At 37.6% G+C, this 19559-nt stretch overlaps 1 protein-coding gene across 7 annotated transcripts in view; it reads right to left on the bottom strand.

Moving 5' to 3' along the window:
• RGS7 (regulator of G protein signaling 7) overlaps positions 1 to 19559 on the bottom strand; it is a 264913-nt gene that overhangs the window by 70893 nt on the left and 174461 nt on the right. For all 7 annotated transcript variants that reach the window (XM_051615774.1, XM_051615776.1, XM_051615777.1 and 4 more), the window contains 2 exons: positions 9322 to 9428; positions 391 to 442 (listed from right to left, as the gene is read on the bottom strand). In XM_051615774.1, the coding sequence (XP_051471734.1) occupies positions 391 to 442; positions 9322 to 9428 (159 nt within the window). The remainder of the gene's footprint in view (positions 1 to 390; positions 443 to 9321; positions 9429 to 19559) is intronic.

The raw sequence follows: 19559 nt of genomic DNA, 5'->3' as shown, positions 1-19559 counted from the left end.
TAATAATTTTCCACATAGTGCATATCAAAAATAGGCATATCTTTGGGTCTGAATCTGAGAGTAACTATTGCACAACCACCATTGAAATGTCATCTGCTTCATTGAGACTTTGCCACTGTAAATGATAACACTTTCTGGAGAAAACAGAAGAAGCACATGACAAGGCAGGTTTTGAAGCTCCCTCCCTCCTCCCCAAATCAACTCCAAATCGGACTTAAACTTTGGAAAAAGCAACAACACATTCATGCCAATACCAGAAATTCTTGCACAGGAATTATATGAGATATAAGTATGTTTTTAACAGTGGGATGATTAAACCAGACTGCAATGATGTGTTCATTCATATAATACATAATTCCCAAAAGAAATAGGAAAGATTTCTACACTGACCATAGTCTGTGTTTTCCGGCTCCCAACAATTTGATGGCCAAAAATAGGGTGTCTATAGACAAAACAAAAAAGTAGGGAACTCAAGTTAGACAACACAAGCATTACACAGTCCTTGGATTGATACTGGTTTTCAAAGTCAAATTACATTTTTCGTAGATCTATTATATTGTTAATGTGACCATTTTGAAACAGGCATCAAAAGAGAGTATTACTTTTCTATGCTTGCTTATTGCAGTAGTGTCAGAATGGCGGTGAAAAAGAAGAACAAAGTGTTCTATTTATTCTTAATGTTAAGGGAACAAAAACCACAAGGTTAGGTAGTGAAGATGTCTTTTTCATCTTCCCTGGCAACAAACCTTCAAACAAACATGTCCTTAATAATTGGTTTTAGAAGGTAAAAAGACAGAAGACACATTGGGGTACATTCCTTTCTTCATTTTGGAGAGTTTTCATTAGTACATTTTAATATCCAATACTCTTTCTTAGGAGTTATTTGTTTAAAAATGCCACTAAATACAACTTGTTTTCACCAAGTTATCAAAATTCTTTTCATCTGTTGAAGTCTATTTGTTTATAATTGTTTACCAATTGTGGTTTAAAATGTGATTTTTTAAATTAAATGGAAAGCAAATGAAAGTATCAATAACCATTTCAATACTATGCTTATTAAAAATGTGCTAAATAAATTATTAAAATAATTCACCTCAACCAAATGAAGATTATAAGACCATATTGGTATTTTTCATACAAATAACTTATTTTTAGATGATAATTTTTTTATTAAAATGTAAAGGATTATCGTATTTTATACATACCACATTTATATATATATATATACACTCACATAAGGAGAATTATTTTATTTGAGCAGTTGATTTTATCTCATCAAGTATGTGGACTAGTCTGAGCAGTGTTTCAAAACACAGGTGCTTGCTTAGGAAAAACTTCTGCTTTACTCTGTTTCTTACTGTTTTCTCAACAATCTTCCAACAGTAAAAATAAAAACCTCTCTTGCCATGCACTTCCCTCAAAATAGTTTTAATGTTAATATGGAAACCAATAGGGCTGAAGGGTGACACATTCACACCTACTGTTAGGTTAAATATATAATGTGAAAAATCTACCTCTATTGTAACAATGACCACTATAATAGAAGTGGTTTAGAACTTGCTATGTATCAAGCAACAGCAATGAGTTCAAGGGTAAAAAAGAAACTCTCAAGCTAACCTCACCAAAGGCTGAGACATGCATCCTGCCACCTGTTTTGTGCTCTGTAAGGGAGCAGCACTAAGTGATTCTCCTATCAATTATTATTCCACATTGCCACTGAAATCAAAGTTAACAGTATAAGCATGAATGGGAAGAAGAGGAGGAACTGCTAAAAAATGAATGTCAGCACTCAGCATATCCTGGAGAAGCAAGAAGCTATTAAAGTAATTTAACTATGACAATAATATAAAGTGTAAAGTCACCAACATTTAAATATACAGGTTTCAAACCTACGGAGTTCTTCCTTAGAGGCATAAACTGTGTCTTGGGACAGGCCCAAGAAGAAAAACACAACTATATCATTTTCCTGCTGTGACTTCAACCTCTGCTTAAGTTCAAGCCAAGCTTCTGGAAAAAGGATGCAGTTAGGGTTATAAGGTCAGCCAAAAAGAAACCAAAGCAAAAGACAAATATTACAAAAGGGGGTTCAAATAACACTTAGTACAGATTATTATTAAATGTTTTCCTTGTTTAAGGCTCCAAGAGGAAGGGAGTCTGTGGTCTGATTAAGGTCTTTCTGCCTAGGGAATGACACACAGGCACAAGCTCCCCTTGCTGATGCTCAGAACTGGGGCAGGCACAAGCTGCCTCTGAACTGGATGCAGTGACCCTGCCTGTGTGGTGCTCAGATGCATTTAGTAGGACCTGCTAAGAAGTACAGCTCATCAGCTCAAGCACTGCAACGTGGCCAGAGATGGCCTCCAGCCAGCTGGCTCCCAGTGGGGACAAAGTTCAAGTCTGCCTGCAATCAGCTCTGCAAACATACCCAAAATTAATTTTGACATGAAGATAGGACTGCAGGGCAAAATACGGGGGTGGGGGGAAAAAGAGAAGCAGAAAAATATTTATGTGAGGTCAGGCAGTTCAGGTTAGAGGCCTGATGAAATTCAGCACAGAACACTTAGGAATTATTGTGTTTTCATCTGGGTAAACTGCATTTATTTGTAGAAAACAAAAAAGTCTCACCAAACTGAAAATTACTCCTGTGTCCTCAGCACTGTGAGCTATACGCATGTGTAAATATTATGACTCTGCTACTTTTCTTTCTCTTCTGTCTCTATAGTATCTAACTGGTAAGAAGTATCAACATTGGATTATCTGCATGATGCATGAAGGAGTGCAAGTTAAAGGAGAACAAGTTATACACAGGAAAAATATTCCTTCAAGCAACCTTTGAAATATGGGTAGCTATTAAAAAAAATAAAAATCACATATGGCAGAGTAGCCTCAGAAGAGTGCAGAAAGGGGAAGATCTACCTTTTTCAGAAAAGAGAAAAAGCTACAATTTTCTGTATTCTAATCTTTCCAGATCTAGTGTCTAGATTAAACACTTATAATACACTATCCATTTCTGAATCCCTAAAATCTAAAGGTTACTAAAACATACTAGGTCACTGAGAGTGTAAAGCCCCTACCAGACGAGAAATAAACAGTAGATGCTACGTATTTTGACCAAGGCTATGTCCTACATTACTTTCTTACTAGCAAATACAGAATTATGATATGAACATAAGGTATGTGATAAAAAGCAGCAACAGCTGCTGATAAAGTTGCATTCAAAGAGGATGTAACTACAATTCATTTTCAAAGCAGGAAAGGGCATTGGTGGGTGTAGAGACAGGGAAAATTCTCCTAAAATGAGGCACAAAAAATAGGGGCACGGGACAGGATTAATACTTAGACAGAAAGTAAGTAACAAAATACAGAAAAAAATCTTTTAACAAATGTAGATACTGAAAATGAAACATGATTTAAAAAATCAGTTTAGGATTTTTGCAGTGCTGTGATCGTATGGAAAAAATACATCCACAACACACTTGTGTAGTTAAGATGATATTTTCCCAAAGGTGTATTCCACATTTTCTTACCTAATTATTTCTATTGACAATCATAAAGTTCTGGTCTTAATCTACTTAGCTATGTGCCATGTACACATGTAAACTTGAATTCCCCTTGACAAATTAAAGTAAATCTTGAAGAATGTTACTCCTGGCTGAGAAAAGACGCAGGAAGAAAGCTCATTCCATGACTCCCATGATAGTATAATTCAGTTATTAGAATGTATCATTAAGCTTTTGAGGAAACATGAATCAAGGCCTCCCTTTCAGGCTGTCCCTTGAGTGCACTGGACAGCCCCTTGTCTGTCTGTTCTTCAGCGGCATGTTCTGAGCGTATCCCCGCCACCCGTGCCTGCAGTTCTCCTCAGCCCCAGTGCCTCTCAAGCTCCTACCTGCAAAGAGATCTGTTGTCCCAGCCTCTGCAGTCAGGCAAATTAACACTGAGCTGGCACAAGGTCCCAGACATAAATACTTGGAACTTTTTACTCCCAAAACCTGATTTACCTACAAATGGAGTCTGAAGTTTACTTTCTCCCTTCGATGTCACAGACCTCAAACAGTTTAATTACATAACACATCTATAATATATGTGCTGAGTTTACACCTTTCCACTTTTGTTCCAAAAGTCTCCATGCAATTTCACAGTCCAGTACCTTAGAAGCATTTGCTGGAGAGGTTATCCATGAAGACTGAGAGAAGAAGATTTGCCTCATTCAACAAGGAAAGAATAGTTCAGAAAGAAAACCCCTGGTCTCAGGGAGTGAAGTCAGGAATGAGAATAGGAAGTGCATGCAAAGGAGAAAGCTGCCTTGCTCTCATCTGATATATTAAAAAACTCCCACAGTAATACAAGCAGGCTCTGCCTGTGTAAATGATCTTTTCCATACCAGGACTATGCAAACAAATCTTGGTTTAACTATTACTTACAATTCATATCTACCAAATACACTGTAGAATTATAACATCCCTTCAGATATCATGTATTCCTGTAGCACAAACATTATGCCACCTATGTGCCATGTTTAATGACCTAGAAACCCTAGATAAGTGAATATTTTCCCCAGGAGATTTGTGGATATGTGCCTCTACACCACCTCTTTCAAAGAGAACATCATGAAGTATCAAGGTTTGTGGAGGTTTTTTTTTAAATACAGAAAATATAAAAATATTAGAAATACAGAAAACCTGAATTGTCATACTTAAGAATTTTGCTTTTCCTTACAAGGAAATGTGAAGCAGTTTGTCATGAACAAGTATTAAACAGGGAACAATTTGTCATTTTGCCATGACATCCCACTTATAGCCGGAAGGAAGGTGGGTGGTAGAACGGTTTGGGCAAAGTAAAGTACTGTTCATCAGCACAGGCAGAAATACTGCTGCCAGTTTTTATGAGTACACTTTGAAGATACTTTCTTTAATTGTGTCTGTAATTTGAATAAGCAGCCAGTACAAGCCAGCAGCTAGAGAAATAAGGCTTACCTAGCACTGCACATGTGATCGAGGAGCCATTTAAGCACCCAGAACAAAACAGGCTGTCACAAGGGTCTTTATGCCATTGACAGAAAACTGGTTTTGCACACACACACAATGTTTCCCTCACATTATAGGCTCATATCATTAGGTAAACTTAACCACAGAAATCCATAATCCTCCTGTTAATAAAGTCATATGAAACAAAATCCTTTAATATAGCATAAATGCTGCACTAAACCAATTGGCAGCAGTGGCTGCTATGTCTTGTGATAAAACAAATAGATCTACTTTGTCACCATCATAAAATTAATCAATAATAATATCTGAGCTAATTAAACAGCCACTTGTAAAAATCAGTATTGCCCATCAGCTTCTATAAAACATGATTAATTTCTATGCATTAAACTGCATTACTGAGGAGGAAAATCATTAAGCATTTTTCAGCTACCCCTGTTGATAAGAATTGTTGTTCCTGAAGCTGCTCCACTCTATGAAATCTTTAAAAATCTAATTACTGGGATGGGGGAGGAATATTCTAAGCACTCATAAACCTTCCTTTGCATATTGCTGCTGTTCTCACAGGCACCAGGGAGTATTTAAAAACAGCAGAAATCAAGTCTTTGCTAAAAAATAGTTCTACAAAATCCCAAATGCCTTCCATGATGGATGGCAGAATTCATGGGCATTCAGGTTTTGATTCACTGCAGTTGCTTCAAATGATCTCCTGGTAAACGAAAGTGGAAAGATCACTGGTCTAGCGCTATTGAGCCCATAGAGGAAGGGAACCAGCAAGTAGTGCTCCAAGGTTCGATCATAATTGTTAAAACTGAGAATAAGGAAGCTGGAAACAAGAAAGATTTTGGCTCTGTGACTCCTCTTTACCCTGGAAAGGGGATGAGCACAGAAAGCAGTGGGAAGGAAGTCTGAATGAGCAGGGAGTTCAAAAAGAAAGAAGGACACCAAAAGGGTAGTCAGAAAGACACATGGGTTTGAAATGGTTTTGCCCTCTGTGAAACCTAAACAGACCCCGTATATGCTGAGCTTGAGCTGAGAGACAGTGAATTACTCCTTGCATCTGCAATTAAAAAAAAAAAAATAAAATAAAAATTTTAAAAAAGCTGCCAACTGCTGGATAGCATAATAGCATAACCTGGTTTTTTTTTGGTTGGTTGTTTTTTGTTTGTTTGTTTGTTTTGTTTGGAGTTTGTTGGGTTGGGTTGGGTTGTTTTTTTTAATTGCTAAAATCTGGCTTTCAATAAAATCCTTCCCTCAAGGTGGAGTAGATGATCCAGTGAGGCTGTGGACAGTGGCTGGAGGAGCTGTGACATTAACCACTGCCTCAGTATTCAGAATAGTCAGAGGCCAGCCCAGAGGCCAGGACTGAGCCAAGAGGTAACCAGCTGAGCAGGGCTGACACAAAGAGATGTGGGGAGCCATGTAATTCCACCTGAGACACAAAGATCCACAACGCTTCACACTCTAAACTATTCTTCAGCAAAAATATTAGAAGATTTTTACGGTGATTGCTGTACAGCTATTCCCATTTCAGGCATGGGGAAAAAAAGCCAGAGAGGTTAAATGCTTTTGTCAAGGAAGTGTTCCCAGTGGTAGAACAGGAGAAGACATCACCGATGAAATTTTTATCTTGACAAAATCCATGTGTTTTGCTGCTATCTTCACCAGACTCATGCTTTCACTAGAAACTTTGTTCCCATTTTCACACTTTTTCTCAGCTATTAATGCTTTTCAGCTTAAAAGCTACAAAACAACAGCAGAACCTAAACTTCATATCAGAAATTTAATTTACATTAGAAAAGAAATTAATCTAAAAAAAAAAAAAAGGCAGTTCCATTATCACATTCCTCAAGTATCCTAGGAGATTGTATTAGGCATTAAGAAACATTCTTTTTCACCATGAATATTGATAAATTTAGTGTGGACATGCAATCTGTAGAAGAAATCAACACGTCTTTCCCTGGGAGGCTATTATAGAAGTTTAGCATCTGAGAGAGTAAATAGGGCATTCCTCACCAGGACAGTCATTATCACTTATGTGGACATGGATGACAGGTCTCAGTGAAGAATGCCTGATGCCAAGACCTGCTTTGGAAGTACCTTGCTTTTTCTTATTTGGGCTCCTCAAAAATATTTTCTCTCAGGTAGAGGAGAGTTAGCAGGTATTCAGACTGTTCTCTAGTCTGCAGCTTAAATTACCAAAAGCTATGCAGCAGATGGTTCAGAAAACAACATTATCCTCAAATATTCTGCAGTGCCTTGTTAAGGCTAACAAAAAATTACTTCTCTCTGAGTAAGGCAATTAATATTTAGATCCATTCCCTTAGAGTTGAATTGCTATCAAAGAAGCTAACCTAATTACACCTGAGTAGGTCAAAGAATGATCCAGAATTATTTTTTACTTCTAAGACCATATTATTTAAAAAAGCAGGTGCAACTAGTTTTACAGCCCTCCTGATGGCAAGAGTAATAGCTGATAAAGTATAATTTTGCCTGTAAAAGGGCTTTTAAGGAAATGAAGCACAATCTTGACTGCTTTTAGCTATTTCTATACAACAGGAGATTGTTTAAAACAAACTGGAAGTAATTTTACTGTAAGAAGGAAACAAGTCACCCTTTGGAAAACAAAAAAATGAGGTGCAGGGAGAACATTATTGTAGCTAGCCTGTTTTTGGTTAAGTTGGGTCTTTGTATTGCACAGACATTTCTCTGCAGGCTACTGAACTTTTCATTGCTGGCAGGTGCAGGGTTTTCTCTTTCTATTAAAATATCCAGAAATTTGTGAATCCTGTCCAGTACTCAGGGGGTCCTATTTCCAAAGCACCTGAACAATTATTCTAGTCCAAAATCCACACATTTACAGTAAAAATTTCCTCCCCATTGAGCAGTAGTTTAATTTAACAGCTACAGTAAACAAATTTTGTATTACTCTTATTTCAGTGGGGAATATGGAATTGTAATGACACAAATTTTGCTGACACAACTTCAGCTAACAGTATGACACCACTACGAATTTTTTCTCGTGCTGTACATAAACAGCTAAAATTGCATTGTTTTAACATTGCTAGCAATAAAAAAGGTGCCACAGAGTAGCAAACAACCAAAATACTGCAGATATAAACTGAGCAACACTTGAGGGAATTATCTTATTTCCTATCCATATGTCAAATAGGTACCAAATCCTTACCTGATATATATCAACTGATACAATTTTACAGTCTAACCACCATTGAAGCTTCAGGTCCAAACTATCTCAATTTTATTTTATTCTTGATAGCTTCTTATTTAAACAAGGTCTAAGACAAAGTTTAGACTTAAATATCTCAAAGACAATTTTCCTCTACCAGGTATTATTTTTCTTTGAGTATTTAGGAAAGTTAGAACAGAGCAGGATTACGAAACTATGGTATTGATATAATCAATGTCATATTGATAATTTTCTTATCATTTCAAAGCAATAAATATCTGGGCAAGATCACAGAGAAGCTATTGGTGATACTTATCAGGAAGATCACCTAATAGGAAGAGCAATACAGAACACAAACACCATTGTTAAAGGTGGCACATGGCAAAGTTAATTCCTTCTCTAGGATATGTAATCAGTTACTGTGAAAATATATTTGTTTCAAGTCACAGCTGGTATTGCTGTCCAAACTTCTAGCCTGCTATTCATTATTAGAATAGCAACACTCCTGCTCCCCAAGCCTGTAGTTTGAAATCTAATGTAAGAAAATACAACTATATAGGTATCTCAATAATATAGATATACATACATATACATAATCATCCTTCCAGCTTGTTCTGAAGCATCTGCATGCTTGTTGTATGCAACAGGACTGAGAGATTAATGTAGAAATGTGTCTGCATGTGTTTCAAGAATACACAGTACTTCAGTATTACTGTGTTACCAATAAGGAAATCCTTACCTAAGAAAGAATATAAAGATTACCCTCTTTCAAATCTGATTTCTGCTATAGGCTTTATAAGTAAAATACCTCCACCTTTCCAAATTAAGACTATGTTAGAAGTAAGAGTCAATAAGATAATTTAATTTCTTTCACTATATTTCAAAAATACTAGGTTAATTTATTTCATGAGAGATTCTTCCACACTCAGCATTATCACACTTTTTCCAGGGTCACTATCATCTTAACACTTTACTGACTCAATTTCAAAATAAAACACTTCATCCACTTTTTACTTTATGGGGCATTGCCACCATTTACTAGATTACATAATAGACAAAGTATAGTTAAAATTTGCTATGAACCTTTATGTAAGAACTTTAATATAAGGCTCCATTTGTGCAAGTCAAGAACATATTGAAGACACTAACCTGGAATCGATAAAAGGTGCCATCATCCTTTAGTGTTAGAACATGGTCTGAGATTGGAAAGAAATAGCCATGTGCTGCCATCAGTGTTCCCAAATGTAGAGCTTCCACTGTTTGAAGAATAAAAGACAGACAAAAAAAAACCAACAAAACTTATTTTCAGCAGTTTAGTTTTCTTTTTCAGATTCACCTTATCTCCTGCAAATAACCACTTGACTCTCCATCAATGCCCTGCTATCATGAAAGCACTGTCTTTTTCTGTGTAATATAGTGATGCAACCGAACAAGCCTCTTGACTCTCCCTAACGAACAGCTGTCAAATGTCCCGCTTGTAGCGGCACTTCCACTATTTATATCAGCATTAGTAGGTAGCTACTGCAATGTTCACTCACTTGTTTTGAAGTTGAAAAAAACCTATCATTTTTACCCTGATGGTGCAGCCTGCTTTTTCTCATCAGAACAGTTTCAGATTACATGTTAAAATAGTTTATTTCAATTGCCTATCTTCCTCACTAGCTTTATGAGAACTACATTGAAGGACAGAGATTTCCTTAAAAGTTTCTTACTATTGAGAAAAGAACAAAAGATCACAGAATGGCTGAGACTGGAATGGATCTCTGGAGCTCATCTTATCCAACGCCCCTGCTCACACGGGGATACCAAGAGTCAGTTGCCCAGGACCACAACCACATGGCTTTTGAATACTTCCAAGGGGGGAGACTCAACAACCTCTCTGGGCAACCTGTGCCAGTGCTCAGTCGCCCTCACAGTAAAAAAGTGTTTCCCAATGTTCAGAAGGAACCAGCTATGTTTCAGCTTGTGCCCATTAACTCTAGTCCTGTCACTGAAAAGAGCCTGGCTCCATCTTCACCCTCCCACCAGGTATTTATACACAGAGATAGGACTCCCCCTGAGCCTTCTCTTCTCCAGGCTGAACAGCATCTTTTCTGGAAGTAAAGATGATCCAGGCCTTTAAAGTTCTTTGTGGTTCTCTGTTGGACTCTCTCCAGCATGTGCCTGTCTCTCTGATAATGAGGAGTCCAGAGCTAGACACACACATTTTTAATTAATAAACCTGATATGTAACAGTCAGGTTTATGTGTGGTTTTGTACTTTCACTGCATCACTGTCCAGTATCAGTCCCTCAGGTCTCTTACTCAGTGTTGTCATTATTTGGCTGACAAGAGCACAATATAGGAAGAGAACAGCATCAGTTAGAGTCATGTTCTTGTTTCAGTAATTAAGTTCTAGTATCTCTTTACCGTGTTTCTTTACCAACCTTGTAACAACTCCAATACCTAAAACAGCTGCACAGGAATTTCTCCTGTTACATTAAAAATTTCTTAGCATAACTTGCTAATGTTGGTCCATAACCACTGAAGCATCCTAATTTTAAATTATGAGCCTTGGAATGGAGCACAAGGTTTTCTGAGCTATATGACAAAGCCACCAGTTACAGAAGCTGGTGCTAGAGAGGACTACACTGCCACAGGACAACAACAGGGATGAGAAAAGGAAAAAGATCAATAAAAAGGCCATATTAGACATCTAGGCAGTAAGGGGATGGCAGGAAACTGGAGGAAGAAAAAGACAAAGATAAGAAACATACAAACAGCAAGATCTGCCTAAAAAAAATGAGGGATCTTCGATCTAAAATATTAATTCAGTGTGACTCCAGAAATTACTCAGAATATGTAACAATGAATATTTGCACTAAAGAAAACACATTACACCACCACAACATTCACATATTAATATTAATCCTCTAAAAGGAGCTTCTTTGTTCTTATTGCCTGGAATTAGGCTTTTAGCAATGGCAAGCATAAATGTTGCAGCATGGATCTGTCTTGTCCTGTCTCTTTAAAACATCACCACAGCATCTGATCAGTATCAACATGCAGAAAGAAATGTGAGTTCTGATATCTGTGTTCCTGCTAACAATCACAGAAAGAAGGATTCATTTATGCTTCACCCATTATTATTTTGAATATGAGAAAGAAACAGGCTTATTTATTTACCCATACTTCATCAGCATCCCAGAATTTTCCCTTTCTCTCAGCTGGAGACATTCATTGGTATAAGAGATACAGGAGGTGGAGTGGGGTATTTTTAAGCTAACCCAAATCCAGCAAGCATGTGAGAGGAGCAAAAAAAGGGATGTGGGCAGTAGTTAACTGAGGGCATATAGCCCTCCTAGGGTTCATTTGATACCCAGTAATCCTTGTGATCTCTGTGTTTAGCAAACTTGTTCCTGTCCCTCCAGCAGAGCCATTATGTGAGAAATCCAACATACCCTCTCCAGCAGTGAGCTCTCTGGCCTGCTATAAAATGCCACAATCTTGGTAACAAGCCTGCTTCCAACTACAAGCCTAAAAATAAAATCTCTTTAAGAGAAGGAAGGCAGTTGCTTTGCTCCTCGTGCTTCAGATGTCTGCAAATCCCCACCTGAACTTTATCGTAATTGATGTAAGTCCATAATGTTGTTATTAAAATGCAACTAAATTCCATTAGCCCTTGCATCAGAAATTTTGAGTCAAAACTTTCTGTAGGGAGTCAGTTGCTGACATTCTTCTCATTCTTATTTACTTTGTCTACCCTTCAATTTTATTAAGCTTTTATTTGTTTTTCATGTTGCAACTTATTGCCAAAACCAAAAACTTTATTTTTGTGGGTATTATGTATCCTTGCGGAACAAGAGAAAAACAAAGGAAGAAATATGCTGACATTTTTTAAAGAAAGGATTTCTTAGACGAAGGATGACAAGGCTTGCCAGGGAGCTCTGATGCAGACAAGAGAGCATTTTCTTCAGATTTAGCAGAAACTAAAGAGGCTCCAGTTTTATTTCATCTTCTTCCTGGATCCTGAATTGTAATATTTTTCAAGTGCACAAGGACCTCACAATATTCACCTTTACCTAGCAATCTTTAGACCACATCTGGATAATTATGTCCAGCTGGGAATAATATGTCCACTGCAATACCAGAAAGGGATGAAGAAACTTGAGTAAGTCACTGGAGGATCACCAGGATGGCTGGGTCTGAATGTGCCCTGTAAGAAGCAGAAAGGAGGCAGCTGGGCTAGCTTAGACTGAAAAGAAAGGTTTTGGGGGTTCTAGCAGCACGATTCCAATGCCTAAAAGGAGATTACCAAACAGGGGAGCCAAGCTCTTTATGGAGTTGCATAGCAATTAAAAAAAAAGGAAAAAATAATAATAAAAATAAATACAATATTAATAAACTAAACCAGGGATGGTTCTGACTCTAGTCAAGAAGCAGAACAAGCTGCCTAGAGATACTGTGCAGTCTGCATCCTTGAAGGGTTTCAAAAGCTGAATGGATAAAGACCTGGGAAAATGTTTGACCTTACATTTGATGCAGCTTTAAGCAAGGAATTGGGCTAGAGTTCTCACAAAGTCCCTTTGAATCTAAATTATATTATGACTCTGTGACTCTAGGTGGGTTAAGCAGAAGTGGAACAAGGAGTAGAAAAAAGGATGGAAACAATTGGAAAGGAAATTATTTGAGAGCTCCTGCCAGAGCAGCCTATAATCCTAGCAAGATTGGTTACAGTAGGAGTAAAAGCTTGTATTTCTCTCAGTGATGGCTGAGTCATATACACAAGTATATAGTCACTACTAGTTCTCTGTGTAAAAAATGGAAAGAGCAACCTGGCCTTTTCCAGACAGGTAATTAAGGTTGAATAATTCCCAATAGGAACCTATATTTCTTCTGCAGTTATATATGGAGACTAAGGTGGTTTTACTCTCACCTCAAGCAATCCCATTGTGCTATCTATGACCAATCTACACTAACTCAGTGTTAAGGTATCTCTCTGTCCCTTTAGCCATTAAGAGTTAATAGGGACATAAACGTCTCACATCTCTTCTTTTGTTCCTTCAGCTAACAGACAACTAATTTTATTTTTTTATGGCTATGAATCCAGTAAATTATTCCAGCATTGCATAATGTAAATGCACAAATACACCTTTTTAATAACAACCTAGGACCTACTGTAGCTCACACTTGGGAATTTGTAAGGCATAAGAATAAAAATATTCACTTAAAAAGTCTAAAATCTTCTCCATTGGTGTTATCTGACAATGGGGTAACTGTATAACCAAGGCATTATCAGTACTCTTTGCACAGATATTGAATAATCTAAAAATCAAATACAGCTCAAACAGGTGAACAACATCCACAAAATTGTAACCAATGTAACCCTGCCTCACACCAAACTGGTAGGGACCTAATGCTGCTGTTCTCTGCACAGCAGCAGTAGAACTACACAGAAAGAAACAGCTCTGAGGATGTTTCTAATCTAAGGCAAGAAGTTGTCCAGTGACACACAACAAAGGCAAGACTTTGTTATACAACTCAGTTTGCTAAAATCAGACTGGAAATACTGCAAGAAGTCAATGAAGTAGAACAGTAGGATTTAGGAAACAAAACCATGAACTTGAAATGGAAAATGTAGTTGGCACCAGACTAGTCCTATGTCCCTAAATGCCTGGAAGTTCAATTCAGACAGCTTCTGCATCCCCCAGTTATTCTTGCAAGTGAAGTCAGAGGATTTTCACTTAAAGAAGCATGTTTCATCTGGAAGAATGGCAGGTGGAGATTAGGAACTTCTCAAAAAACTAAAAAACTTCTATGAAGTGCATTAGTTAAAAATATAAAAGAAGCCTGAAAAAATACTTCAAAATATAAAGGTTCCCAGGTACAAAGAGTAATGCTTTTATGTATTCAGAATATAAATTCAATAAAGTTGAGGAACATAGACTAAAAGCAAGAAAATACTGGCATTTTAAATGGCAAGTGTACACAGATGCACACAGAAATGATATCTACACAACTATTATTTCCCAATCTTCAGGCTCTGTGTGTAAGAATATGCAACATAAGGTACATTCTCAGTTCCATCCAGACAGCATCACTGAGACGGCGTAATTCAAATCGCAGTCAACATCTATACAGTGAATAAAAAAACTGCAGCCAGAGATACCACACAAAAACTCTTAGGGAGATAAAGCCCATGGAGGTGTAACTGGTAGAACAGAGTGGACTTCAGCTTCTTCTCCTTTTGACTGCTTGTTTTGAAGACATCAATTATCCGAACCCAGGTTTCAGGTATACTTCCTAGCAGTGATACTGCTGAAAAGTGGAATGGCATATTCAAGAAACAGTTTTACCAAACCCACTGTTTTAATTTTTCATAGTGAAAACAGGACAGCGTACTGCAGGAGTTGCAAGCTATAACAAATAATGAAAAAGAAACACCTCAGGTGGGAGACAGAAATATGACTTTATGAGACTGTTGCATTTCAACAGGATATGAAATATTTTATATAAATTAAAAATACTGCTGTGGGCATACTTTTGATTCTTAATATGTATGCTATTGCTGGGCTAAAAGCTCAGAAAAAGCTTACAATTCCATGGTTCATTCTGCTGTTGAACTTTATTTAGCTGAGTGGATGAACAACACGTGTACATAGATTGATTACCAATCATTTTTGTGAGAATTAATATTGCTTGGCCATCTGCTGTGCCATTACAAGGAGAGTGATCTTGACACATTAAATGCTAGTCACATTTATTACACTTTGTTATAGAAGACAGAGTAAGAAATTTTCAGTGCTTTGGGACAATGCAAACCTGATGAAATCTAAAGAATTAAAAACATACCCTGATTCTTGAGTTTTCTTTTTATTTTCTTTTTAAACATAGTGTACTTTTCTCCTTATTCTAATAACAATTGTATGGATTGCTTATTGTCTGTTCATCTTAAATTGCAGGGTATAGTAGTATCAGTGGAACAGGTTGTTCCTTATTATAACATCCACAGGACGGGGGTAAAAAGGATGGATGCTCTTTGTTTCCTTCAGAGTAACCATGTTTCTGTGCTTTGGAATCCTTGAAAGGATATATTTTCATTGATTAGTGTGGATTCCATTTCCCTTATGCATCTCAGGGTTTTGGGTGATGTAATCTCCATATTTATTTTTACCCTGAAATCCATAAAATACTTAATTGTATCATACAATTACAGTTACAGTCCCACAACATCTGAAGTGGTTTGCAATAGCCTGTGAGGAAATGAGGAAAGGAAAACAGGGTGTTTTCCAGCTCTGCTCCTCTTTAAAACAGTATTTTCAGGGACTGTTTTATGTTCTTTGTGCAGCTCAATACTGGAGAAAGATCTCCTACAAGGAACATGGCTTGGGGGCATTTTGTGTCCTTAAGACTGCTGTATGATATAAGTGACAGTGAAAAACCCAAACTTGAAAGTTCTTCATACACTTTTTGATACAAAAATGTCAAACAAATTAAAACCTCCCTTTCCATCAAACAATAAAGTGTTTATTATTCTGGGTTATTTGTCTAAACTAAAATACATCACAGTACCAAAGTGCATTGCTAAGCCACATGGCTGCCTGGAAAAAGAATCAATGAGTCAGAATTTCACAAGCACACATTCATTTTAAGTGTCGAATGCCAAGACATTATCACTTACTCTCACCTCACTTCTGCTGTCATTTCATTGCCAGTGTGAACACAAACTGCAAAGGATTAACATTAAGTAATAAAATAAAATCTGCTTTTCAAGCTCACACAAAGCATAGAAGGGACTCAATCTCTGGGCCGGACTTTGGCATTTAAAGAGGTGAAAATAAAACAGCTAGAAAAGTTCTTGTACACTCACATTGCTATAAACCTCACTCTTTTATCCCATCTGAAGAATCAAATTTGCAAAGGGAACAGCACTCAGGGAGAGTAATTTCTGGGAGGGCAAAAGAGTCAGTGATGGAAGAGGCACTATTTACCCAAACACTGTTCAGAAAAATGAGATTCATGCTTGATTCCAAGATACCAAACACAAGCCAAGTTATCTGTCACCACAGCAGCTTACCTAAGTAGGTAGGATTTTTTCTGTACTGTGCGCTAGACAATGACTGCTGATGCCTTCAGCAGGCCAGGAGCATCAGTAGGAACATCATTCATCAGGTAAGAGGGAAAACCCGTCAGAGATGTGCCATGAACCTCCATCTGCCCAAGGAATGGTATTGTCCACCCTTACAATCTGAGCTCATCTATAAGCAGGGTGTTACTTATGCACATATCCTAAGTATAGAGATGATGATGTATAACTGAAACATTGACTACTTTGTTCACAAAAAAACATCCAGCAAACTGAGGATACACTCCCAGTCTTGTCTTAGGTGTCAACAGGATGTGAGTGAATTGGGACTGCCCTAAATGTCTAACATAACTCTAGAAAGATTTTACACAAACAAGAATAACAAAAGTCATGCCACCATGTAAGTTGGTGTCAAAGGGGAAGCTGACCCATTGGTTCTTGAAAGAAAAAACAAACAAACCAAGCAAAAGACCTTTCTTCACTCACAGGAGAAGGAAAAAAAAAAAAGTACTTATCAAAAGGGAGAATAAAAGTTAGTTCTTGAAAGAGAAGTTGGAGCTCACTGCTAGCAATACAGAAACCCTCCTCTTGTGAACTTTTAAAGCATGGTCTGTTAAATTTTTTATGTGATTGTTTCCCACTGGTTTTCAGCCAATTCACACACTAAGTGCTGCTACCTCCTACTATAGCTTGGCTTTTATTCTCTTAATAAAATTGTATCTTGAAAGGCAGACCCCTGAGACCTCAAAATGTAATGACTTGAGGTGAGCTTTCATGTTGACAAAAAAAAACCCACAGAGTTGCAACTTGAGGTCTTATGAGACAGACAAATGAGGAGTAGGGTGCTGGCATTGAGCAGTGATATAACTTCTCCACTGAAGTATTTGTTTGGTGTCTTTGTGAGCTAATACTGGAAATACACAGCTACACAGGGCAGAAGAAATCCATTCAAGCTGCAAGTGTAGGGTGGACTTAACTACAAAGGAAACAGAACACAACATAATTTGGTGACCAGATAACCAGTTCACTCAGCATGTGGTGATGAAAAGTGGCCTAAATGTGTTTAAAATTGCCTTTAGTTTCCCTGTAATCTCTCTCCTCAATTTTTGAAGTACCTACCAATATCACACCAGCAATCAGGCCTTCCAATGGTGGCATTTAACTCTGTACTCAACAATCCAAGTTAGGTTTTATAAAACATTTCTTCTAATTTCACTATTACAACTCTGAATTTTTCCATTTTCAGTTTTGCAAAAATCACATACTTTTTTTTTTTTGCTATTTTATTACTGATATCTCTCATGTCTTTATATTTAAACGATACAGGGATGAAATCCAGACTCCTTTGAAGTATGAGTTTCCTGGTTTTGCCACTGGCACTTTCTCTGAAACCACAGCTTTTTTAGTCTGAGTTTAGGTTCTCACGCTATTTCAGGGCAAAATACAGAAAATCAAAATCTGTGTGTCTTGTTTTCCCTAATGACAGTCTGAACTTGTCTTCATAATATATTTCCTAACACTTCATTCATCCTTCCCTCCAATATGAGACTCAGCTTCACCCTTTTGAACAAACTTGCTAAAGACAAACTAAAAAAAAATAAATTTACAAAATAGTATTAGGGCAAATGCTATACTTTTGAGCATTCTCTCAGATGAATTCTTGTTCCACAATTTTAAGCATCTGTAGAAGATCCAATATCTTGGACACAGACTACTTTTACTCAGTAGTAGAATCATTATGCTATTATTTCATATATTCTCGTAAAATGATTACAATTGCTGCTAATACACACAATCTTCCTACTTTCTTCTCCTCCAGTGTCTGGTTCTGCAGATGTGTGATCAAACTGTTTGGCTGCAAACGTTCAGTGGGGAAATATTTGATACATTCTCCACGGCACTTGACACCCAAGAATTTGTGCAAGTGGACATCAGCCAGGAAATGTATTTTACATCCTGGTTCCCTCAGACATGATGCCCTGTACAAGGGCATGCATCCCTGGCCTCAGCACAGTGCCACTGCTTCTCCCTTTCTTTGCCACACTCAAGGCAAGGCACAGGGAGCCACCTGCCAACTACCCTCTCAGCCAGCTGTGCTGGACGTCACAGGCATAGGAGCAGTGACAAGAGCACAGTCCAGGACATGTGACCAGCAGACCCCACCACAGCCAGGGACATGTCTGGGGTAGGGTATCAAAGAATGAGACCTGTGTTTAAGGCTTGGCAGATCCAAGGCAGATGAATAACGAGTGTGGTCAATGCACTACTTGGGTTAGTGGCCAGCAAACGGCAAGAGTAGAGACAGGCTTTTTCAGTGCACAAAATATTTGTTCCTGGAGGAAGAATGGAAGATAATACTCTTCAATCAGAGGGATGTCAGCTACTGGGGAGTTTCTGAAGTTGGGTGAGCGTAAGCAACAGGTAGCACTAAACTGTTGCTATGATTACTGCTGGTCAAAATGAATCATGACACTTTTTTAGTCTCAAAGTCTGTTTTGATATGAGTTGGTACTACATCAACCGTTGATTTTGTATCATTGTCATGCACTGCTATCATAATCACAGAACACCCACTTATGACCAGGCAGTTCAGATTACACAAAGAACATGCAGCAGCAGCAGCTAGAAAAATAACTGCCTCTTTTACTGCACTCAGCACAGCAAAGAAGAATGTAATGCTCTTTGTAACAATTTTCATACCTCCCCCACTCTGAGACCTAAAAATGCTGAAAATAATGTATTTCTTTCAATAGGAATAATGCTGTGCTTTTAAAGTCCAACAGGAGTTAAAAGCTTTATAAGTAAATTGGTGTCATTGAGACACACATCAGGGAAAAAGACCGTCAAATTCAGGCAAGGTATCAACACAGAGTGTGGAGGCAGCTTTTCAGAGAACAGCAGAGGAATGCAATTCGGTAGGTGATCAGATACCGTTATCTGGGATGCATATATACAAAACCCAAGGCAGTTATTACAAACAGGACCACTTCTAGAGAGTTCTCTTCATCCATTATTTACAATTAATTTCTTTGACTGGCAAATAAAATATATTTCACTGCCCACATCAAAATGAAGAATGAGAGAGTAAACAAATGTTTTCAGATGTTGCAAAACTCCTTTTTATACCATTTTTACTGTCTGAATCACATGTTCCTATTGTCATAACTCCCCCTCCCAGTGCTCACTTCTCCCCGTTGCACAGGATTTACACAGAAAATAGTAGAGAACTGTCAGATCAGCCAGATAAATTCCGCTATTAAAAATACAGCAATAGTGATAGACACTAACTAGCAAAAATAGCTCAATGAAAACCCTTTCACAAG

This window comes from Apus apus, chromosome 3 (assembly GCF_020740795.1).
Source record: "Apus apus isolate bApuApu2 chromosome 3, bApuApu2.pri.cur, whole genome shotgun sequence".
Taxonomy (NCBI): domain Eukaryota; kingdom Metazoa; phylum Chordata; class Aves; order Apodiformes; family Apodidae; genus Apus; species Apus apus.
The sequence above is the reverse complement of the archived record's forward strand: the minus strand, read 5'-3'. Positions and strand labels throughout refer to the sequence as shown.